We start from the raw sequence: 17228 nt of genomic DNA, 5'->3' as shown, positions 1-17228 counted from the left end.
TCCCCAGTTGGGGGTGTGCAGGAGGCAGCTGATCGATGTTTCTTACTCTATCCCTCTCTGTAAAAAATCAATAAAATATGTATTTTTTAAAAGAGGGTCCCTCGCCCACCTGCGCGCCCCGTCCGGCCGCGTCCCAGGTGGGTGCCCTCACCGCCGGAGCCGGTGCTGGGAGGGGCGGGCCTCGAACCCGCCGCGCCAGGTGGGGCTGCTCGGCGAAGCGCGGCGCCGGGCTATGAAAGCCATAAAAGCCGGGGCGGCCGCTCCGGACGCAGGGCCGGCGCTCGCCATGGCCTCGGGCGCACGGTCCCCGACCTCGGAGGAGGCGCCGGACGGGCGTCGGGCCGCAGGGGCCGCGAGGCTCCGTCTCCCGCCGCCTCGGAGGAGGGGGGAGCCCGGGGGGCGGGCTGCGCAGACCCCGCGAGCTGCAGGCCCCGCCGCCGCCCCCAGGGCCCCGCTGCTGCTGAGCGACTCGGTGGGGCTCCTGGACGAGCAGCGGCTGGTCCTCCACCTGCACGTGGCCCTGGGCCGCGAGGAGCGCCTGTGGCGAGGCGGCCACCCCCACCCCCAGGTACCGGTCCCCGCGGGGGCCCCGGGAGCACCCGCACCCCCTCCGCACGCGCCGGGCCCTCCCGCACCCGCGCCCAGGTGTCCCCGCAGGAGGCAGAGGCACAGGGGGGCTCACGCTCTCACCGGGGGGTTGGGGCTGCCCTGCCGGAGGCGCTGGGGAAGGAAGGGCCTGGAGTCGGGGAGCTCAGCTCAGGGCGGGAAGGGGCCGCCACGCCGAGCCTCTGGGCGGCAGGGAGGCGCTTCCCCCTCCGCGATTTTTTAAATCTTTTTCTTTATTGATGAAGGTACTACATATGTGTCCTCATCCCCCCACAAAGGCAAAGGGGCTGCTCACCTTAAGCAGGCGGCTCCTGCCACTGGTGGAGGGACCAGCCCCCAGCCATCTCCCCTGCCCTCCCCCCCTTCCTCTCCTACCCTCCCCCCTACCTCCCCTACCATCTCTACACCCCCCACCCCCCACCCACCCCTGAGCAGGAGGAGCTCAGCGGCGCTTTGCAGGAGGTCGTGCTGGAGCTCCGGAGGCTGAGCAACTACTTCTTCTTCTCCCACACCACTCTCAACCTGGCCCTCACCACCTGCTGCCGCCTGCTGGCCTCCGGACCGGTAGGCAGCCCTGGGAGGGATGGTGAGGGGCGGTGGGAGAGGGAGCGGCCTCTGCTCCCCAAGGCTGCCTGAGAGAGGAGCCATCTCCATGCTCAGATCCTGGCATCGGACCCTCTCCACACCCCACCCTGTGCCTGTGGCTCAGTGGTGTGTGCTTGTCAGGGGTGGACTTGGAGTTGAGAGGGCCTCGCTGAGAAAGGGCCTCCTGTGTGAGAAGGTAGGGTGTGCTTGTCTGGCCCGAGCCAGGATGGGGCTACGGGTTCCCTGAGAAGGTGTCACATGCCCCCTTCCAGGCAGTCCCCCAGTGAAGAAAGGACCACTGACTAGGCGTCTGTCCTGACGGATACCATCAGGAGCAGTTCCAGTGGTCACATCTAAAGCTGCCACTAACTTATTTATGGAGGAATACCATCAGTCTTGTAAAAAAGCGGGGAGGGGGGTTAATTTCATAAAGAAAAAAAAAATATCCCAAGTGCTTCCCAGTTTGTTTCTGACATTCATCTTCCACTCGCTTGTCTTTCTCCACTGCAGGTAAGAGAGGGCTTACTCCACATTGTCACGATCACCTGCTTGAGACTTGCTGCAAAGATCAATGAGGAGGAGGAGGTACGCTCCTCTGGAAGTCCGCTCCGGACTGCTTGATAGAAGGGTGTGACACTGGAGCACTCGAGTTTCCTGTGTACTTGGGAATGGTGGACATTTTGTTCTTGTTTTAAATATATTTTATTGATTTCAGAGAGGGAGACAGAGAGAGACATGTCAGTGATGAGAGAGAATTGTTGGTCAGCTGCCTTCTGCAGGCCCCACACTGCGGATGGAGCCCGCAACCCAGGCATGTGCCCTGACCAGAACAGAACCGTGACCTCCTGGTTCATACAGTAGGTCGATGCTCATCCACTGAGCCACACCAGCTGGGCAATGGTGGGCATTTTGAAAAAAGTTATTAACTTCCCACGATATCTCCTGTTCTTTCTTTTTTTTTTTTAATATTTTATTTATTTTTGGGTGCCCTCAACGGGAATGGAACTGGTGACCTTTTGGTGCCCAGAACGGTGCTCAATGAACTGAGCCACACTGGCCAGGGCTCTGCTGTCCGTTCTTAGGCTAGTGGGACTCCGGAGCCCACAAACGAAGAATTAGAACAGCTGCGTCCCCAGGCACAGCAAACCTGAGCTCCTGGCAAACATCTTGCCTCATTGGTTGATGCCAGATGCCACCTCCCACTAAGCAGCGGCATCTGCTGTTGAGCTAAGGAAATGGCCTCCCAAACCATGTGGCCTCATGTCCACTCCTGGACACTACATCTAAGCCAGGTGCTTGAGACTGTGAGATGTGACTGTGCCCATGAACCTGGTCCTCAGGGACTCAGGCCCTTTTTGGAGAGGGGCAGGGCGGAGGAGAAGCCTCCACAAGAGCGTCCGGCTCGCTGCGCTTCTGAGTTTCACTGTGGTCCTGCTCCGGACAAGTTCTCTCCCAATACCCTTCGCAGGCCTCCTCCCTCCCCTCTGGGTATCCTGGAACCGCTGCCACTTCCACAGGGTCTCCCTTAGCTCATCTCAGGGTCTGAGGGGACAGAGAAGTCACTCGTGTCCGGTGCCAAATCTTCAACGAAAATACTTTTCATTTTTGTTTAATTTAAACCCCCAAAAGTTGCTTTGCCCAACTAAAGATCAAGTTGGTGACCTTTGAAAGAAATATTTCTAAGGGTTACAGTAATACTTTATCTAAAAAAGCAGAACCAAGTCTTTAATGCACTTGGTACTTGAATGTTTACTTAGAGACAAGCCTTAATAGTCCCTCTGGGAGGGGAAAAACAATCAAAGTTTTTCCAAAACTGAACGGTCTTAAAACAAGGCTGAAGGGAATGTTTGCAGCTATGGTGTTGCCAAAGCTGAGGCTGTCTGGTGCAGACCATGAAACAGAAAAGCCTACTACTTTTTCTCTCTACCACAAGCAGTCATGGTAGGGCTCAGGAGCAGGTCCTAGAGAGCTTTGGGTAAGAAGATGGAGCGGGCCCTATCTCCAAACACCTCTGGGTAGGCGCTGACGTGCAGCTGGGAATCAAAAGCTGTTTGCAAGTGTGACCATGTGATATATTTGCTACACATTGTAACAACTGCCTAGGGCAGTGGTCGGCAAACGTATTAGTCAACAGAGCCAAATGTCGCAGTGCAAGGATTGACATTTCTTTGGAGAGCCAAATGTTTTAAACTTAAACTTCTTCTAATACCACTTCTTCAAAATAGACTCTAATACCACTTCTTCAAAATAGGCTGTGGTCTTTTGTGGAAGAGCCAACACTCAAGGGGCCGAAGAGCCACATGTGGCTCGCGAGCCGCCGTTTGCCGACCAGGGGCCTAGGGACTTGGGATCTGGGTTGGGTTTTCCTTCCGAAGTATTTTCTGTCAGGTCACTTGAAGGCAACCCTACCAGGCTCACGGATGACCAGCCCCATGGATAAGAAGACAAAAGCTACCATGACAGGATACAGGGCGTTGGCCTCTTTATTTTCTTTGTACAGTTAATTCCACGCGTGAGGGACTTCATAGAGTACGGTGGCTCTGACTATACCCCGAGTGAGTTGCTAAGGATGGAGCTGGCTATTTTGGACAAACTGCACTGGGATCTCTGTATTGGGACGCCACTGGACTTCCTGAACATCGTAAGTACAAGGAGTTTGCAGAGTCTACCCTGGACTCGCGTGTGCCTTTGGAAACAGCTCACCACAAAGGACGGCCAAGCACACGCGTGCACACGTCCTTGCACATGCACCACAAAGAGGTGGCCCCCAGGGCTCCTGACACATGGAGCAGTGAAAATGTACCTTACATCCAACACGGTTCCAGCAGACTTCCACTTCTGAAGGACAGTAAAGATACTTTACAAAAGAGTTTTAGACGGCACTGTTATGGTTTCTCTTAAATACACACTGCAAAAATATTTAACTTTCCATTCTATGAATACTGTACATAAAAAGCTGTCCGCTCTTGTTCAACGCTTTACACACATTCACTTAGCTGTCTTGATTCACCTACACACAATCCTTGTTGAGGCTTTAGACCGTATTGATCTGGCACTTAAAAATATCCTATTAGTCGGTATGGGTTTTAGTTGGGGGATGATGGTCATCTCTAAGGATAGGATTCTGTTAGTAAGGCAAAATTATGTAAGTGTGGAAATGTCATGGGCTTTTGGTCTGTGATGAAGCATGAAGATTATTGTATCAGCAAGGGCTGTTTCATTGTGAAAACTGGCCACTGTGGCCACGTCGCAGTTTCTTCCCATCCCAGGCAGGTACAAGCAACTTTCCCTGCTGGTTTTCAGCACTGAAACGTTGTCATCTAGGTACTTTGGGCCTCTTAGGGCCCTGTTAGGGAACAGACTGCCTTTTCTCTCCAAGGTTGGAACTCAGCGTGACCACAAAATGGGCATGAAGCCCCGAGCCCCTTGGTGGGGCCATGAACGGAAGTGAAAGTGACTGGGCAACATTCGATGTTCCCTGATGAAAATTGAAGTTGTTTGCACTTTTGGTCGTCGACATATGAAAAGTATGGGGTTCTCTGCTCTAACGTTAAAAACCACAATCTCCAGTTCCACGCCATGGTGGTCGAGGGCTGGCCCCACGTGGTGGAGCTGCTGCCTCAGAGGAATCCTTCCCTCCACGTCGCGTCCCTGACCAGGCAGCTGCAGCACTGCATGGCGGGCCACCAGCTGCTGCAGTTCAAGGGCTCCACACTGGCCTTGGTCATCATCACCTTAGAGCTGGAGAGGCTCATGCCCGACTGGCGTGCTCCTATATCTGATCTGCTAAAGAAAGCACAGGTACACATCAACTCTGCCCCCAGACCACGCTCTCCGTTCTGCTCCCTGAGCTGCCACACTGCCTCCGAACGGGGACCCACGGCCCTCCTTGGTCCCTTGGCCCAAGATGCTCTGGCCATGACGACTCTGCAAAGAGTCTGCCGAAGGGCTAGGCTCCCCACACTTGGCATGCCCTCGGGGCTTGAGTATGGGGTACATGTTCCCCTCCCGGGGCTCTGGCAGTGCGGAAAGCTTCATCTCAGTGGCAGCCCTTAGAGCCGGGGGGGAGGGGGGGAGACGGGGGGGGGGGGGCACGGCATGTCCAGTTCAGAAGGAAGCAACCCAGAGCTTAATACTGGTGAGTGTAAATTTCAGACCTCTCACCATCTATATATGAGTCGATGATACCAGGCACTGAGGGCGGAAGGGGTGGGGCGGTGCTGTCAGAATCTCTCAGGATGGACAGAGGAGGGTGGAATGCAGCGTTAGACTCATTACGGTTTTACTGGGGTTGGAGATGGATGTCCCTGGGGTGGTAAGGTTAACGTGCTTGCGTTTTGTGCCTGGACCCCTTTCTGAAATTGCTCCATGCCAACATCTGGACGCTCACTGCTCATCCCTTAGAATGTGACGTGGTTCTGCACCGACATGACCACTGTTTTCACCGCAGGTCAGCATGGAGCAGTTTGTCCACTGCGGGATACTGGCAAAGCAGCAGCTGGGAAGTGTTTAGTCCTCCTCCTGCACAGGCAACGTTCTCTTTCACCCGCCAGCCTGCACTCCTACCCCGGCGCCCTTCCGAGTGCAATAGCAACCTCTCCTCTATTGGCCTCTAAATTCTAGGCTGTGGGTTTTGCAACAAGAAAGGGGGAAAAGCCCTACAAGAACAGCTGAGAAAAAAAATTCCTGGGTCCTTAAGAGAAAATAAAGGGGGGGAAGGTTGGGATCGTGAGAGATAAGGGCAGATCCTGACCCTGCTCCCTTCTTTCCCCAGGGAGAAGGAATGAAGGCTTATGCGGCAGCTTGGTTTTCTTTCCCAGCAAGGGCTGGTATCAGCCCCCAAGCGAGCTGGAGTGTGAAGCCAGTGGAAGGCCTTGCTCAGGGCTGAAGGGCCGGGCCGGTTTTGTGGGGTTTTTGTTTTGGTTTTGGTTTTTTTAGGGGCCAGGCTGGTTTTGGCTGACCAGGTTTTGCTGATCTACACCCCCACACACACACACACACACCCGAGCTGGCCAGGTGCTTCCAGCTCCCAGGCCTATCGCAAACACGTGCAGCACAGCCAGCCTGCCTGCCACTGCAAAAACAGGACAGCCTCCAGATACAATTACCCTGATTTGGCCATGACTTATGTCTTCTTTTTATAAGGACTGGTTTTTTTTAATGTACGATAATGTGATCAAGCCTTAAGAATATTTCCCCTTTGCTAACTCAAGCAAAGTGGTTGACTGGCATAGCTAGAGACATTTTTATGCTACAGAATGGCATTTCAGGGCGTGACCCCTGTGATGGGGAGGTACAGCTCCAAGAGCTTTCATTGAGATGAGCGGGTTCTAAGGCCGAGCCTTCTCCGACCTCAGTGCTGCCGGGAGGAGGAAGTGGAGGAGGAGGAGGAGGTGATTAGCATGGCTGTGAGGGAGCCACCAGCTGCCGCTCCGAAGCTGGGACACTATAGAGCCATTTTTGAAGCAGCGGAGTCCAGCTGGCAGAGATGCCAGCTGGAGCTGTGTGAGTCGTGCTGGGATGCGAATGACTGCGCCACACATTTAGAGGTGATTTGTGAAGCCTTTCCAATGTGAACATTTTTTGTAAATGTGCGAAGCCGTGGGGAGTATGACTTGCTACTGGGTGCAAAGTGGTCAAGGTCCAGATATTCTGTAACAACCAATTGTTGTCTGCACTGTAGTCAGTACCGATCCTGACCTTTTCTTAAAACAAATTTGCTTGTTGGAGCTTTTGTAAAAATAAACTAAGTCCTTGCAACCCTGTCGGAATATTTTACATCTAAGTGGGTACCATGCACTTAGACTCGCTAGAGTCAGACCCAGACGGAATACCATCTCTTGGGCCCCGTCAGCCATTGTCCTCAGCACAGATGGAGATGCCAACAGCAGCATGGAGCTCATGGCCACAGCGCTCACCAGTGGCCAGGACCATCCTCTGCCTCCTTCCCTCCACTGTCAGTGGGCATCATGGTGGGCAGCGTGGGGCTCCTCCTGAGAGCTCACACCAGCCCAGGCTGTCTTTGACTTTGGGGGGGCTGGTGGGAGGTATCTGGACCTCTTAGGTAGGTGGCTCTGGATGTGAGCTGAGTTCCCAGAGCAAATCCAACTCTGAATTTCCAAAGAGAAGGTAGGTGTGTGAAGCCCAGGATTGGGCTAAGGGATATAAGTAAAATTCCTCTTTGGGGAAGCAAACTTCTGTATTGCCTAAGTACCACTTGTAAGTTAAAAAAAAATGTTGATGCTGTTCAATATTGAATTGGGGTCCCATCCTATTCTCCTCTAACAGTGCCTTCTTTTCTTTTCTTTTTTCTTTTTTTTTCTTTTTAGATTAGGAACACATATCTCACCTCAGATCAGAGATTGGGGATCATTGTGGTGGGAGAAATATGGCCACAACCCATCTTCCTTTTGTCCCCACCACAGAGGGCTGTGGCTGCAGAAAATGGAGATGGGAGAAGGCTCAGATGGGCTGAGGGAAGTGCAGGGTTGGGGAGCATCATGTACCTTCCTTAAACTTGTCCAATTACTTCTTCCCTCTCATGGGTGAGCCGAGCTGCACAATACTGTTCCCTTGGCCAGCAAGGCCTTCTCCCCTGGCTTCCAGGAGAGTCTGTCATTCAAATCTTGGGGAAGACTCTCCTTCCTGTTCCTGCCTCCCGAGGGTAGAGTTGAGCTGTACCTTCACTAGGGGTGTCTGCCTACCAGTCTCCCTGCTGGACTGCCAGCTCCCCGGATTTTAGTCCCAATCTCCTCGTTTTGGCCTTCACAGAGATTCATCTAGTGCCCAACAGAGAAGACTCAACAAATGGACCCATGAGCTTGTCATCACTTCCTTCAACCACAAAGACTACCTTTCTTAACCAAATATTGGTCTGCCGATCACGGCATCCCACCTTACAGTACCATCTCAGGCCCATCAACCCACACGCAGACTGAACACTTGCATGCTGGCTGCATTTCCACTGTTCTCCCAGCATTCCGAAGGTTGCCAAAGAGCAGCTACAGCTCACAAATTAAGGGTATAGGTTACTAATATTCAAATCCCAAAACATCCATGGCACTAGCTGTGTGATCTTGGGTAATTCATTAACCTCTCTGTGCTTAGGTGTGAAATGGGGGAGATGGTACTTCATCATAAAATTGGTATGAAGTTCACTAGCAGAGGGGATCGATGCATGTAACGGGCTTTAGAGCAATGCGCAGCGCACCATGGGAACTCGGGTGTGAGCTATACCGCGTCAAGCCTCTTCCACAAGGATGTCAACTCCTCAAGGGCAGAGTTTGCCTTCTTCGCGTCCTGCATCATCCCTGCAATTCCTACCGAAGTCGATTCACCCCACAAAGTTCACAGAACAGACAAGCTGCATTTTACCACAGTGGAAGCAGATTAACAGGCTAGAAAACTTGTTAAATCAGAAAAGCTACTGCCCAAAAAAGACACCACAAAAAAAACTCAAAATAAATGCAAAATTTAATGGGGGGGAGGGGGAAACAAGTACAAAGTGAATGGAAAGGAACGAAAACAGTCAATGGATGAAGGAGTAAATGAATTAACAAGGGGAGCCGTTTTAGAAAAGCATGGTAACGTAACAGACTAGCGAGCCACACTTCCCTCAGGCCTCTTAGCCAGTAACATGAGCCCTGTGTAACAGGGAGCCCACACACAGACATATACACATCCATGCCGTCAGTCTGCACCATTACAAACCACCTCGGCTCCAGCTTCCCTAAACTGGGGTGACCACACTTCCTGGTTTGCCTGAGACAGGCCTGGCTTATGCCTGTTGAGCTGGAATAATTAACAGCCTCTCCTTTCGCTCGGAAACCTCTCAGTCTGGACAATAAATTATATGGTGATTCTACCCCAAACCAACTTGATTCATGAAAGACGTGACAGCCAATGCCAGCACGACCCCACTGACAGCCCACATAATGCCAATCAATGACACTGAGAAACAAAGGGAGGGGAAGCAGACTCTGCGGGCTGGGGCCACATCCCAGGAGGGGCGGCTGGTTAAATAAACCATGGCAAGCGTTAAGCTCCCCTTGTGCACCAAGGATTAAATTGGTCTCAGCTGATGATGACAAAACTCCAAACACAAACAGCACCGGGAAGGAAGTGTAGTAAGGTCCACCAACGCTAGTGAGACCTAGGGAGGCAGGTCAGACCCCAGAAAATGCAACCGGAGCCAGCCACCATTCTGGCCTTCCAGGATGCCCCGGGAGCGGCTCACCGGCTGTGGTGGGTGGGGGGCAGAGTCTGCCCACTTGAGTCCCCACATTGGCTCAGAAACCAGGAGTCCTCCTTTCTTACAAAAACCTCCTTTCTTATCAAGCCTCATCCTCAGAAACCCATTAGCGGACAGAGGCTCTATCTTCAGGTCATACTTCTGCCCAAGTTCATATACTTTCACATAATGACTTAAAGACAAGCCACATCTGCCCAGATATGCTGACTGCCTATTTGGATACCCACGTGATCACACCCAGAGGCGGAGGTCCTGGGAGGCTAATGGAGCTCAGTCCTCAAGGCCCCGCACCTAATGGTATGTCCACGTTCTTCTGGAAGGCGGCTTCTCAAATCGTTCAAGTTCCTACCCCTTCCAAGTCTGCATCCTCCCTGGTCATGGCATAACCCCGGGAGAATGTTCACTTTGAGCATCAACAGCACCTGCTCTGCTCCTGGCGCGTGGGAAAAAGGCTGCCTTTTTCTGGCCATTTCACAGCGGCTCACCCCTCCTCCCCACTCCGAATGGAGCACCATCTCAGAAGGGCAGGAGGAAGCCCAGACATGGTCCGGCAAATCAATAAAACAGCACTGGGGGGCGGGGGGAGGGAGGAAGAGGACATGAAAACAGACTATCAACCCCCAATCCATCCGCCCGGCTGCCGAAGCTTCCACCAGGGAGTGCGCTGGGCTGTGAGGTCGAGAGGCGCTGCGTGTTACTCTGGAGCCTGTGCCCAGCACAGGGCTTCCTCTACATTCAGTGAAACCCTTCCTTCACTCATTCATTCCTTTGTCTCCCGCTTTACCAGGCCACGTGGTCAGCCCCGATCCTCTGGGTGGCTTGCCAGCCAACGGGAGCACAGAAGAATTCCATGATGCTCGTACTTCCTTAAAACAACCCCCGTAAGAATGCAGCTGAAAGGAAAAAGCTCTTTGCTGGTAGTTTGTGTGTTGTTGTTTTTTCCTTAAAGTGTCCACAGACATCAGACACCTTCATCTTTTGCCCTGTGACTCAGCCAGGAAAGAAGGAAACAAGGACCTGGAGATAAAAACCTCTTCCCGGCTGAGCGTTTTGTGCATCAGGAACATGCGGGACTGGTTTGGGGGTCTTAGTCCGAATGAAGAACACGTAACACACACACACACACACACACACACGGAGCTGGTCCCTGCTTTACGGGTAGCACCCCAGGGGCACAGACAAGGGCTTGGGGCTGCTGTTCCATTTACATTCACAGTGAACACTCCGGATGTGGGTGTTGGTCGTGTCCCACTTTCCTCCGTAAAGAAATCCCAAACACTGTGGTTGCAGGATGTTTATTGCCACCTCTCCCGGGGTAGTATAGGGATCCTTTTACATTTTAAAAAAAAAAAGGCCGGGATACTTTTAGTCTTTAAAAAATCAGGGTAATCTGTGTTACGTAGGAAAATAACGGGAGAGGGTATTATTTGTCTGTACGCTCGTGACAAAATAAAAATTTAGAAGCGCTTTAGAAGCGGTTACTGAAATTAAACGCTAGGTTAGAAAAAATTAAAACGAGGCGAATCGGACACGTTTTGCAGCATGAGTACCGCACCACACCTAGGCAGCACTAAGGCACCTCGTGAGCGGCCCTCCGGACGCCGAACCCTTAGGCCGGGCACGGCCGGCGGGGCCTTCGCCAGCGCGGCACATGGCTGCTCCGTCAAGGGATAGTGACACTGTAAATGGAAGACCAGCCACTGGCTCTGAAAAAAACAAGCCTCATCAGTTTGGGATTCCAGCATTCGTATGGCTTTGTCGTGTTTGCATAGAGAGAGGGGGGTGGCCCGCCAGGCCCGGCACAGCCCCGGGGCGGGGGCGGGGACAGAGCAAGGCTGTAAACACTGGAGTCTGTACCGGCTCCCAGTCCGTCCTCACACCATGTTTATGGGAGAAGGGTCACAAGGTGTAACTCAAGCAACTTAACACATGACAGTCTACAGTCCGCTCTTGACATGTAAGTCTGTGCGTGCGCTTAACTGAAAAATAAAAATAAAACAAACAGAACAAAAAAAACAGACACATTAAAAAGATACGCAGACGGCCAAAATCAAACAAGAAGCAAAAGACAGCAAGGTGGACACTGGGAAAGGGCAGTCAGTTTGGCAATTTGTCACGAGTAAAGCGGAGGAGCATTCGCTTCAGTTTGTGTGGTGTCCCGGGCTGAGGGTCAAGATCTGATTGGGGAAATAATTTTGCAAAATATGGATTAAAATTTTAAGAATAAATAACAACCAATCAAAGCCATTTAACTAAGTGGTCATCACTGCCCCCTCCCTCCCCCACAGAGCACTCCCGCTTCACCCGTTCCCCTACACCGCTCCTGGCCTCCCCAGGGCCAGCCTGGGAGGAAGGCTCTCTCCCCCAGAGGCCAAACTGACTGAAGCTTTCTGGCATGTCCAGTAAACAGAAAAGACCTGTTTTTCAGGCCCCGGCCACACGGGATAAGCAAGGAGACCTGGCACCAGTGTCCAGCCCCCACCCCGAGAGCTGGGCGGGCGCCCCTGCAGGCAGCCTGCACCCAACTCGTTGGTCCTCAGACCGTGGCCCGGCCACAGGTCCCTGTCCTCTTCGTTCCTGAGTGGCTTCTCCATCGCCTATTTGCTCGGGGGACTCTGCCTGACTTTTCTTTGTGGCCTGGGCCACGCTGGCAGGGAGCGGGACAAAGTCACTTTGGGGGTCCGCTCCTGAGTCAGAGGCCTGTGTACCCCCCCACTTCCAGGAGAAAACAGGTTTCTGAGCCACTAGCTTGGGATCCCCACAGGTTCCAATGAACGGAGCCCCCGCACTCACCGAGCGAGAGCTGGACAGGGAGTGAGGGCTGGAAGCAAAAGCAAAAGCGAAGCAGAGAGGTGAGCTCCACGTGGCTGAGGGGAGGGCGGGGCTGTGCGCCCGCTGGTGTCGGGCAGGGGCTCCCTGGTCCCAGCCGTGGGGATGGGACCACCAGGCAGCAGGATGGGGCAGACCGTGGAACGGAGGAGGGTCCGTTCCGATGAGAGAGCAGGCCTCAGGAATGAGAACGCGCACCCAGCTCCTCAATGCCTGGCTTTGTCCCCCGGGCCTCCCCAGGGAGACACTCTTCCCGTCTCACTTCCTTCGACGAGTCTGTGCCTGTGTGTGTGTCTCTGTGCGTGTGTGTGTGTGTGTGTGTGTGTGTGTGTGTGTCTGGGGATGGGGATGGGGTGTGCTGGGAGGTATGTGCCCGAGTCTGTGTATGTGAGGGGGCAGGAAGAAAGACAGTGTACACATACATGTGTGTGTGTTCACGGGCGTCTGTGTGTGTGTGGGGGGGAATGTAACACAGCTGCGCACGGCACGGCCTTCATCATGGCTCCGTGGCCACCGAGGAAGGAAGGGCCCAGGACACGCACTCCCGGTCGCTTCAGGAGGAAACGGGGACCGGCTTAGCTCCTAGGTTGGCAAGGAAGGAAGGCCCCTGACAGGCCAGGGGCTGGGAGAGGCAGGGATGGGCCAGGTCCCCACAGTGTGCTGAGTGAAGTGAGTGGGGGAGGGAGACGCCCAGGAGCACCTGGACTCCAGCAGAAAGGGTGGAACAGGATGTGAAAAAAATACCGAGGAAAAGGGACCTGCATTGCCTCCACCTAGCGAGGTGGGGAAAGTCGCCCTGCTTCTCTCTCCTGAGTCCACTCTCAGGAGAAACACCTCCAGCCTCCCCCCCTCCCCCCCCGCCCCCAGGGGCGGCCCCTCCCCAACCCGGGAGCTGCTGTCCCTCCTTCCGCCAGGGGGCGATCATCTGGTTCCAGGGGGCGATCATCTGGTCCGGGGTTCTGAGGGGTTGGTGCTGGCTGCTCTGGTCACCACCTGCCAGCCAGCAGGGATCCCACATCCACTGCCTCAGGGACAGGGATGGGGGGAGGGGGAAGCACCACAGCTGTCCAAGCAGAAACCACAGGAGCTTTGGAATCCGTCAGGAAATGCTGACCTTCCCAGGCCCTGTCTTCTGGCCGGGAAGACCTGCCCTGAGACCGCTACACACTCTCCGGGGCCACCCCTGCCTGTGCGGCCCCGCCTTCACCACCCAGCTCTGTGGAGGCTGCAGGAAAATGAGGGAGGGAGGGAGAGAGGGAGGGAAGAAAGGAGAGAGAGAGAGAGGGGGGGGGGGGGGGGAGACATCTGTGCAAGAGTGCACCAATACTTGATATCTTGAGACATCAAGATCACTAGTGGAAAAGAAAGGTGAGCAAGAAGGAGGTGAAAGGGCAACTGAAAATGAGAGGAAAATGGTAAAACAAGCCAGAGTGAGCGAGAACGAAAGTCAGCGTGAGGGAGCCGAGGGAGGGGCGGAGCGGGAGCCAGCGCAGCGCGGGGGGGCCCACACCTACTTCTTCTTGTCCTTGTCCTTCCTCAGTGGCTGCTGCAGGGTGGTGTGCAGGGCCTGGGCCTGCAGGGCCTCCACGGCCGCTTTCCTGCGGTTGAAGGCGTTGGTCTCCTCCTCCAGCTCCCGGCGCTTCTCCTCCACCTTGCGCTTCTCCTCCTGGTGGATCCGCTTGAGGTGCTCGAACTTCTCGTGGAGCTGGAGCAGAAGCAGGGCGTCGGGCTTCCTCCGGCCGCCCACCCAGCCAGCCAGGCCTCACCCCAGAACCCCGGCCCAGCACGCACCTCCCTTTCCTTTTCCTTCAGCTCCAGCTCCGTCTCCTTCACTTTGTTGACGAACATCTGCCTCATCTCCTCCTCCTTCCTCTGCAGCTCACTCAGGAACTCCTTCCTCTTGGCCTCGTAGGTCTCCTGCAGGCTGTGGAGACCCAGAGAGAAGAGACCAAGGGTGGGATTATAGCGGGATCGAGTCAGCAGAGCCTGAGAAGCCGAATCATGGGAGCCCTGGGGGCAAGAGGAGGCTGGGTCCCGACGGCCTCTCTCCCTGGCTCACGTGACCCCAGAGGCGGGTGCCAGCGTGGCGAGCTGGCGAGCATGGCCGGGGCGCGGAAGGCGGGTCCGCTCCCTGTCCGGGCATCACCTGAAGGGCTGGCTGTCCCCGTCGCTGTCCTGGAAGCCCATCTCCTCCAGCTTGCAGCGCCGGTACAGCTCGTAGTGCCGGCTGTGGGTCTGCTCGCGGAGGTCCTCCATGTTCACCCGGATCAGCATCTCCCGCAGCTTCACAAAGTCGCAGTGGTTCTCGTTCTCCACTGCAGGCAGAGGGCGCACGGGCACCAGGCTGGCACACGGACGGGCACAGGAGGGCAGGGCACAGGACAGCAACAGACTCCGGGGGCAGGACGGGCACCGGGGGATCACAGGGAGGGCCCAGGGAGGGGGCTACAGGCAGCAAGCAGGACCGGGGGCTAAGTCTGATCCCCCAGCTGGGGATGTGCTCTCCCCACCTTCACCCCCGCAACACTCACCCTGCACCACTCCCCACGGGTACTGCCGCGCTCGGACCAGCTTGTTCCCCACCTTCACCTCCTCGGTGCTGCCCACCACGGCGAAGGGCAGGTGTGCCTGGAGAGGGACCCAAGGACAGGGGAGCCCAGGGCTGAGCAAGGTCTGGCAGCTGCTCACGTTCCTGCTCTCTTTTTTTCTTTTTCTTTTTTTAAAATATATTTTATTGATTTTGTACAGAGAGGAAGGGAGAGAGATAAAGAGCTAGAAACATCGATGAGAGAGTCATCGATCAGCTGCCTCTTGCACACCCCCTACTGGGGATATGCCCGCAACCAAGGTACATGCCCTTGACCGGAATCGAACCCGGGTCCCTTCAGTCCCCAAGCCGACGCTCTATCCACTGAGCCAAACCGGTCTCGGCCCTGCTCTCTTTTGTTATAAGTAGCCTGGGACCTCCAAACAAGGGAACGGGCTGACCCCACCAGCCTCCGTCCTCGTGTCCTCAGGTGTTCTCAGCCCGGGGGCTCCCCGGGGCCACGAGAAGCTCCCTCAGAGCACCTGTGCCTTTGCTCTTCCTGACGTTCCCAGCCCTGGCATCCCGCCTGCTCCCTCCCACGGGTTTCAGGTCCCCGCCCTGACTCCGGATCTTGTGAAACTCAACTCTGGGGAAGCCCCGGTGCCAGCCCAACGCCCCATTCCTCCCGTCCCTTGTCCACAGGACGTAGGACTTGGCCGGCTCCCAGATGCCCACCCACCGCTCCCGGGGAGTAAGTCCCCCAGGGCTGAGCCAGAGATCCGTGCTGCCTGCAAGCCCTCTGGCCCTCGCCCAACACTCACATTCATGACCGCATTAATCTCTGCCACGGCCTCGTCATCAGTGGGAAACTGGTAGATCTGGACCCCGTTGCTGACCAGCTCGCCCATGATCTTGATCTTGAACTTGTGGAGCTCACTCTTGGAGATGGTGTCAGCCTTGGCAATGATGGGAATGATGTTAACCTGCCAGGACCAGGGGAGAGGGGGCAGCACGTTATCGATGGTTATTCCCTGACTGTGGACAGCCCTGCCCACACCACAACCCTGGGCAAAGGGCAGGAAGCAAGAGAGACAGAGCTACTCCATGGGGAGGCCGGCCTGCACCCAGCCCCCGGGCTCATACTGATGGGTTGTAGCAGCACTTCTGAGAACCCCTCTTCCCCCAAACCCACCCCCAAATTAGTCTCCTGGGCACACTCAGCTTTGACCCAGAGTTCTCCGAAGGTCTTAACGGGCCTGGGACATGGTACAAGCAGCGATGGCGGGCTGAGCCCCCACCTCAGTAGGTCAGAGGACCCATCTGCAGCAGCCACAGGAAGACCCCAAATCCCCGGGCTAGGATATCCCATTTTCACCGTGAAAATGAGCTCCTGGGATGGGAGGCAGTCATGTCGCTGACAGTGCCCGCCTTCGAGGGCCCCAAGCCCTTGCCATCGTCCCCATGAAGCTGCCCTCTCAGTCCTCACTCAGTTCTGGGCCTTAACTCTCCTCTCCCGAGTGGGCTCAGCAGGCCCAAGGGAAATCCATGGCAGGAAAGACAGGGGAACTAGGAACTGAGAGAGAGAGAAAATGAGCAGAGAATCGGGGCGTTCTGGGGAGAGGGGGCCAGGAGCCAGCAGGCAGAGAATGGGAATTCAGCCAGCATTAAGCATAACCAACGGACACACACAGTAGGTGGGTGAGGGCCTGTGCTGGGGGGCAGGAAGCAGGTGGGGAGAGGTCAATGGGGAAAGGAGACATATGTAATGCTTTCAACGATAAAGAATTTAAATTTGAAGGGGAAAAAAAAAGGAATTCAGCTGGAAGGAAGGGGCTGAAGGCCAGACTCAGAGGGACAGAGCTCTGGAGGAAAAACAAAAAAAGCAGGGTGTGCCCACGGGGACAAAGAGCAAAGAGAGAGGACCGGGTCAAGGGGGCCATCTTCTGCCAGCCTCCAAACCGCAGCGCCCCTGGGGACGGTAATGGACAGCCCCGCGGCAGCCAGCACACCCGCCCCGGGAGGACTGCGGAGCCCCCGGAACACAGGGGGGCGGGGGCCCGTGGTGAGGCTCACCTTGCTGTCTAGTTTCTTCATGGTCACCAGGTCCAGGGACTTGAGGGAGTGGCCGGTGGGCGTGATGAAGTAGAGGCACACGTGGATCCTGGTGTCGTGGTAGTCGAAGAGCGAGCGGCGGATCTTCAGCTCCTCCTGCAGGTAATTTTCAAACTGCGCATCGATGTAGTCGACGATGGGCCTGTAACTACAGACAGCTCCGTCACCTGGGAGGCAGGCAGTGCGCCTCCCCGCGGGGCGAGGATCTCGGCCTGGGCCCCTGCTCCAAGGCTCCCTGCCAGGCCCTCCCCCGGGCCCCGCGGAGGGCGGGGCTTGGCTGTTCATCTGGGGGCAGACGGCAGCGGGCAGGCAGCTGGC

At 55.5% G+C, this 17228-nt stretch overlaps 2 protein-coding genes across 16 annotated transcripts in view; one reads left to right on the top strand and one right to left on the bottom strand.

Moving 5' to 3' along the window:
* The first annotated feature begins 232 nt into the window (after nucleotides 1–232).
* CCNI2 (cyclin I family member 2) lies at nucleotides 233–4033 on the top strand. Its single transcript, XM_036424293.2, has 4 exons — nucleotides 233–645; nucleotides 933–1170; nucleotides 1702–1776; nucleotides 3692–4033. The coding sequence occupies exons 1-4, from the start codon at nucleotides 233–235 to the stop codon at nucleotides 4031–4033; spliced, it is 1068 nt and encodes a 355-aa protein (XP_036280186.1).
* SEPTIN8 (septin 8) overlaps nucleotides 3657–17228 on the bottom strand; it is a 27014-nt gene continuing 13442 nt past the window's right edge. For 2 of the 15 annotated variants that reach the window (XM_036423661.2, XM_036423657.1), the window contains exons 4-10: nucleotides 16872–17058; nucleotides 15620–15781; nucleotides 14803–14899; nucleotides 14418–14586; nucleotides 14063–14195; nucleotides 13786–13976; nucleotides 3657–4977 (exon numbers count right to left, since the gene is read on the bottom strand). In XM_036423661.2, coding sequence (XP_036279554.1) covers nucleotides 4812–4977; nucleotides 13786–13976; nucleotides 14063–14195; nucleotides 14418–14586; nucleotides 14803–14899; nucleotides 15620–15781; nucleotides 16872–17058 — 1105 coding nt within the window. In that variant the 3' untranslated portion in view covers nucleotides 3657–4811. Of the gene's footprint in view, nucleotides 4978–8646; nucleotides 11620–13781; nucleotides 13977–14062; nucleotides 14196–14417; nucleotides 14587–14802; nucleotides 14900–15619; nucleotides 15782–16871; nucleotides 17078–17228 lie in introns of those variants that run through there. The other 13 variants (XM_036423659.2, XM_036423660.2, XM_045576877.1 and 10 more) reach the window with 11 other exon arrangements.

Source organism: Pipistrellus kuhlii, unplaced genomic scaffold (genome assembly GCF_014108245.1).
Source record: "Pipistrellus kuhlii isolate mPipKuh1 unplaced genomic scaffold, mPipKuh1.p scaffold_m20_p_8, whole genome shotgun sequence".
NCBI classification, from domain to species: domain Eukaryota; kingdom Metazoa; phylum Chordata; class Mammalia; order Chiroptera; family Vespertilionidae; genus Pipistrellus; species Pipistrellus kuhlii.
The sequence above is the reverse complement of the archived record's forward strand: the minus strand, read 5'-3'. Positions and strand labels throughout refer to the sequence as shown.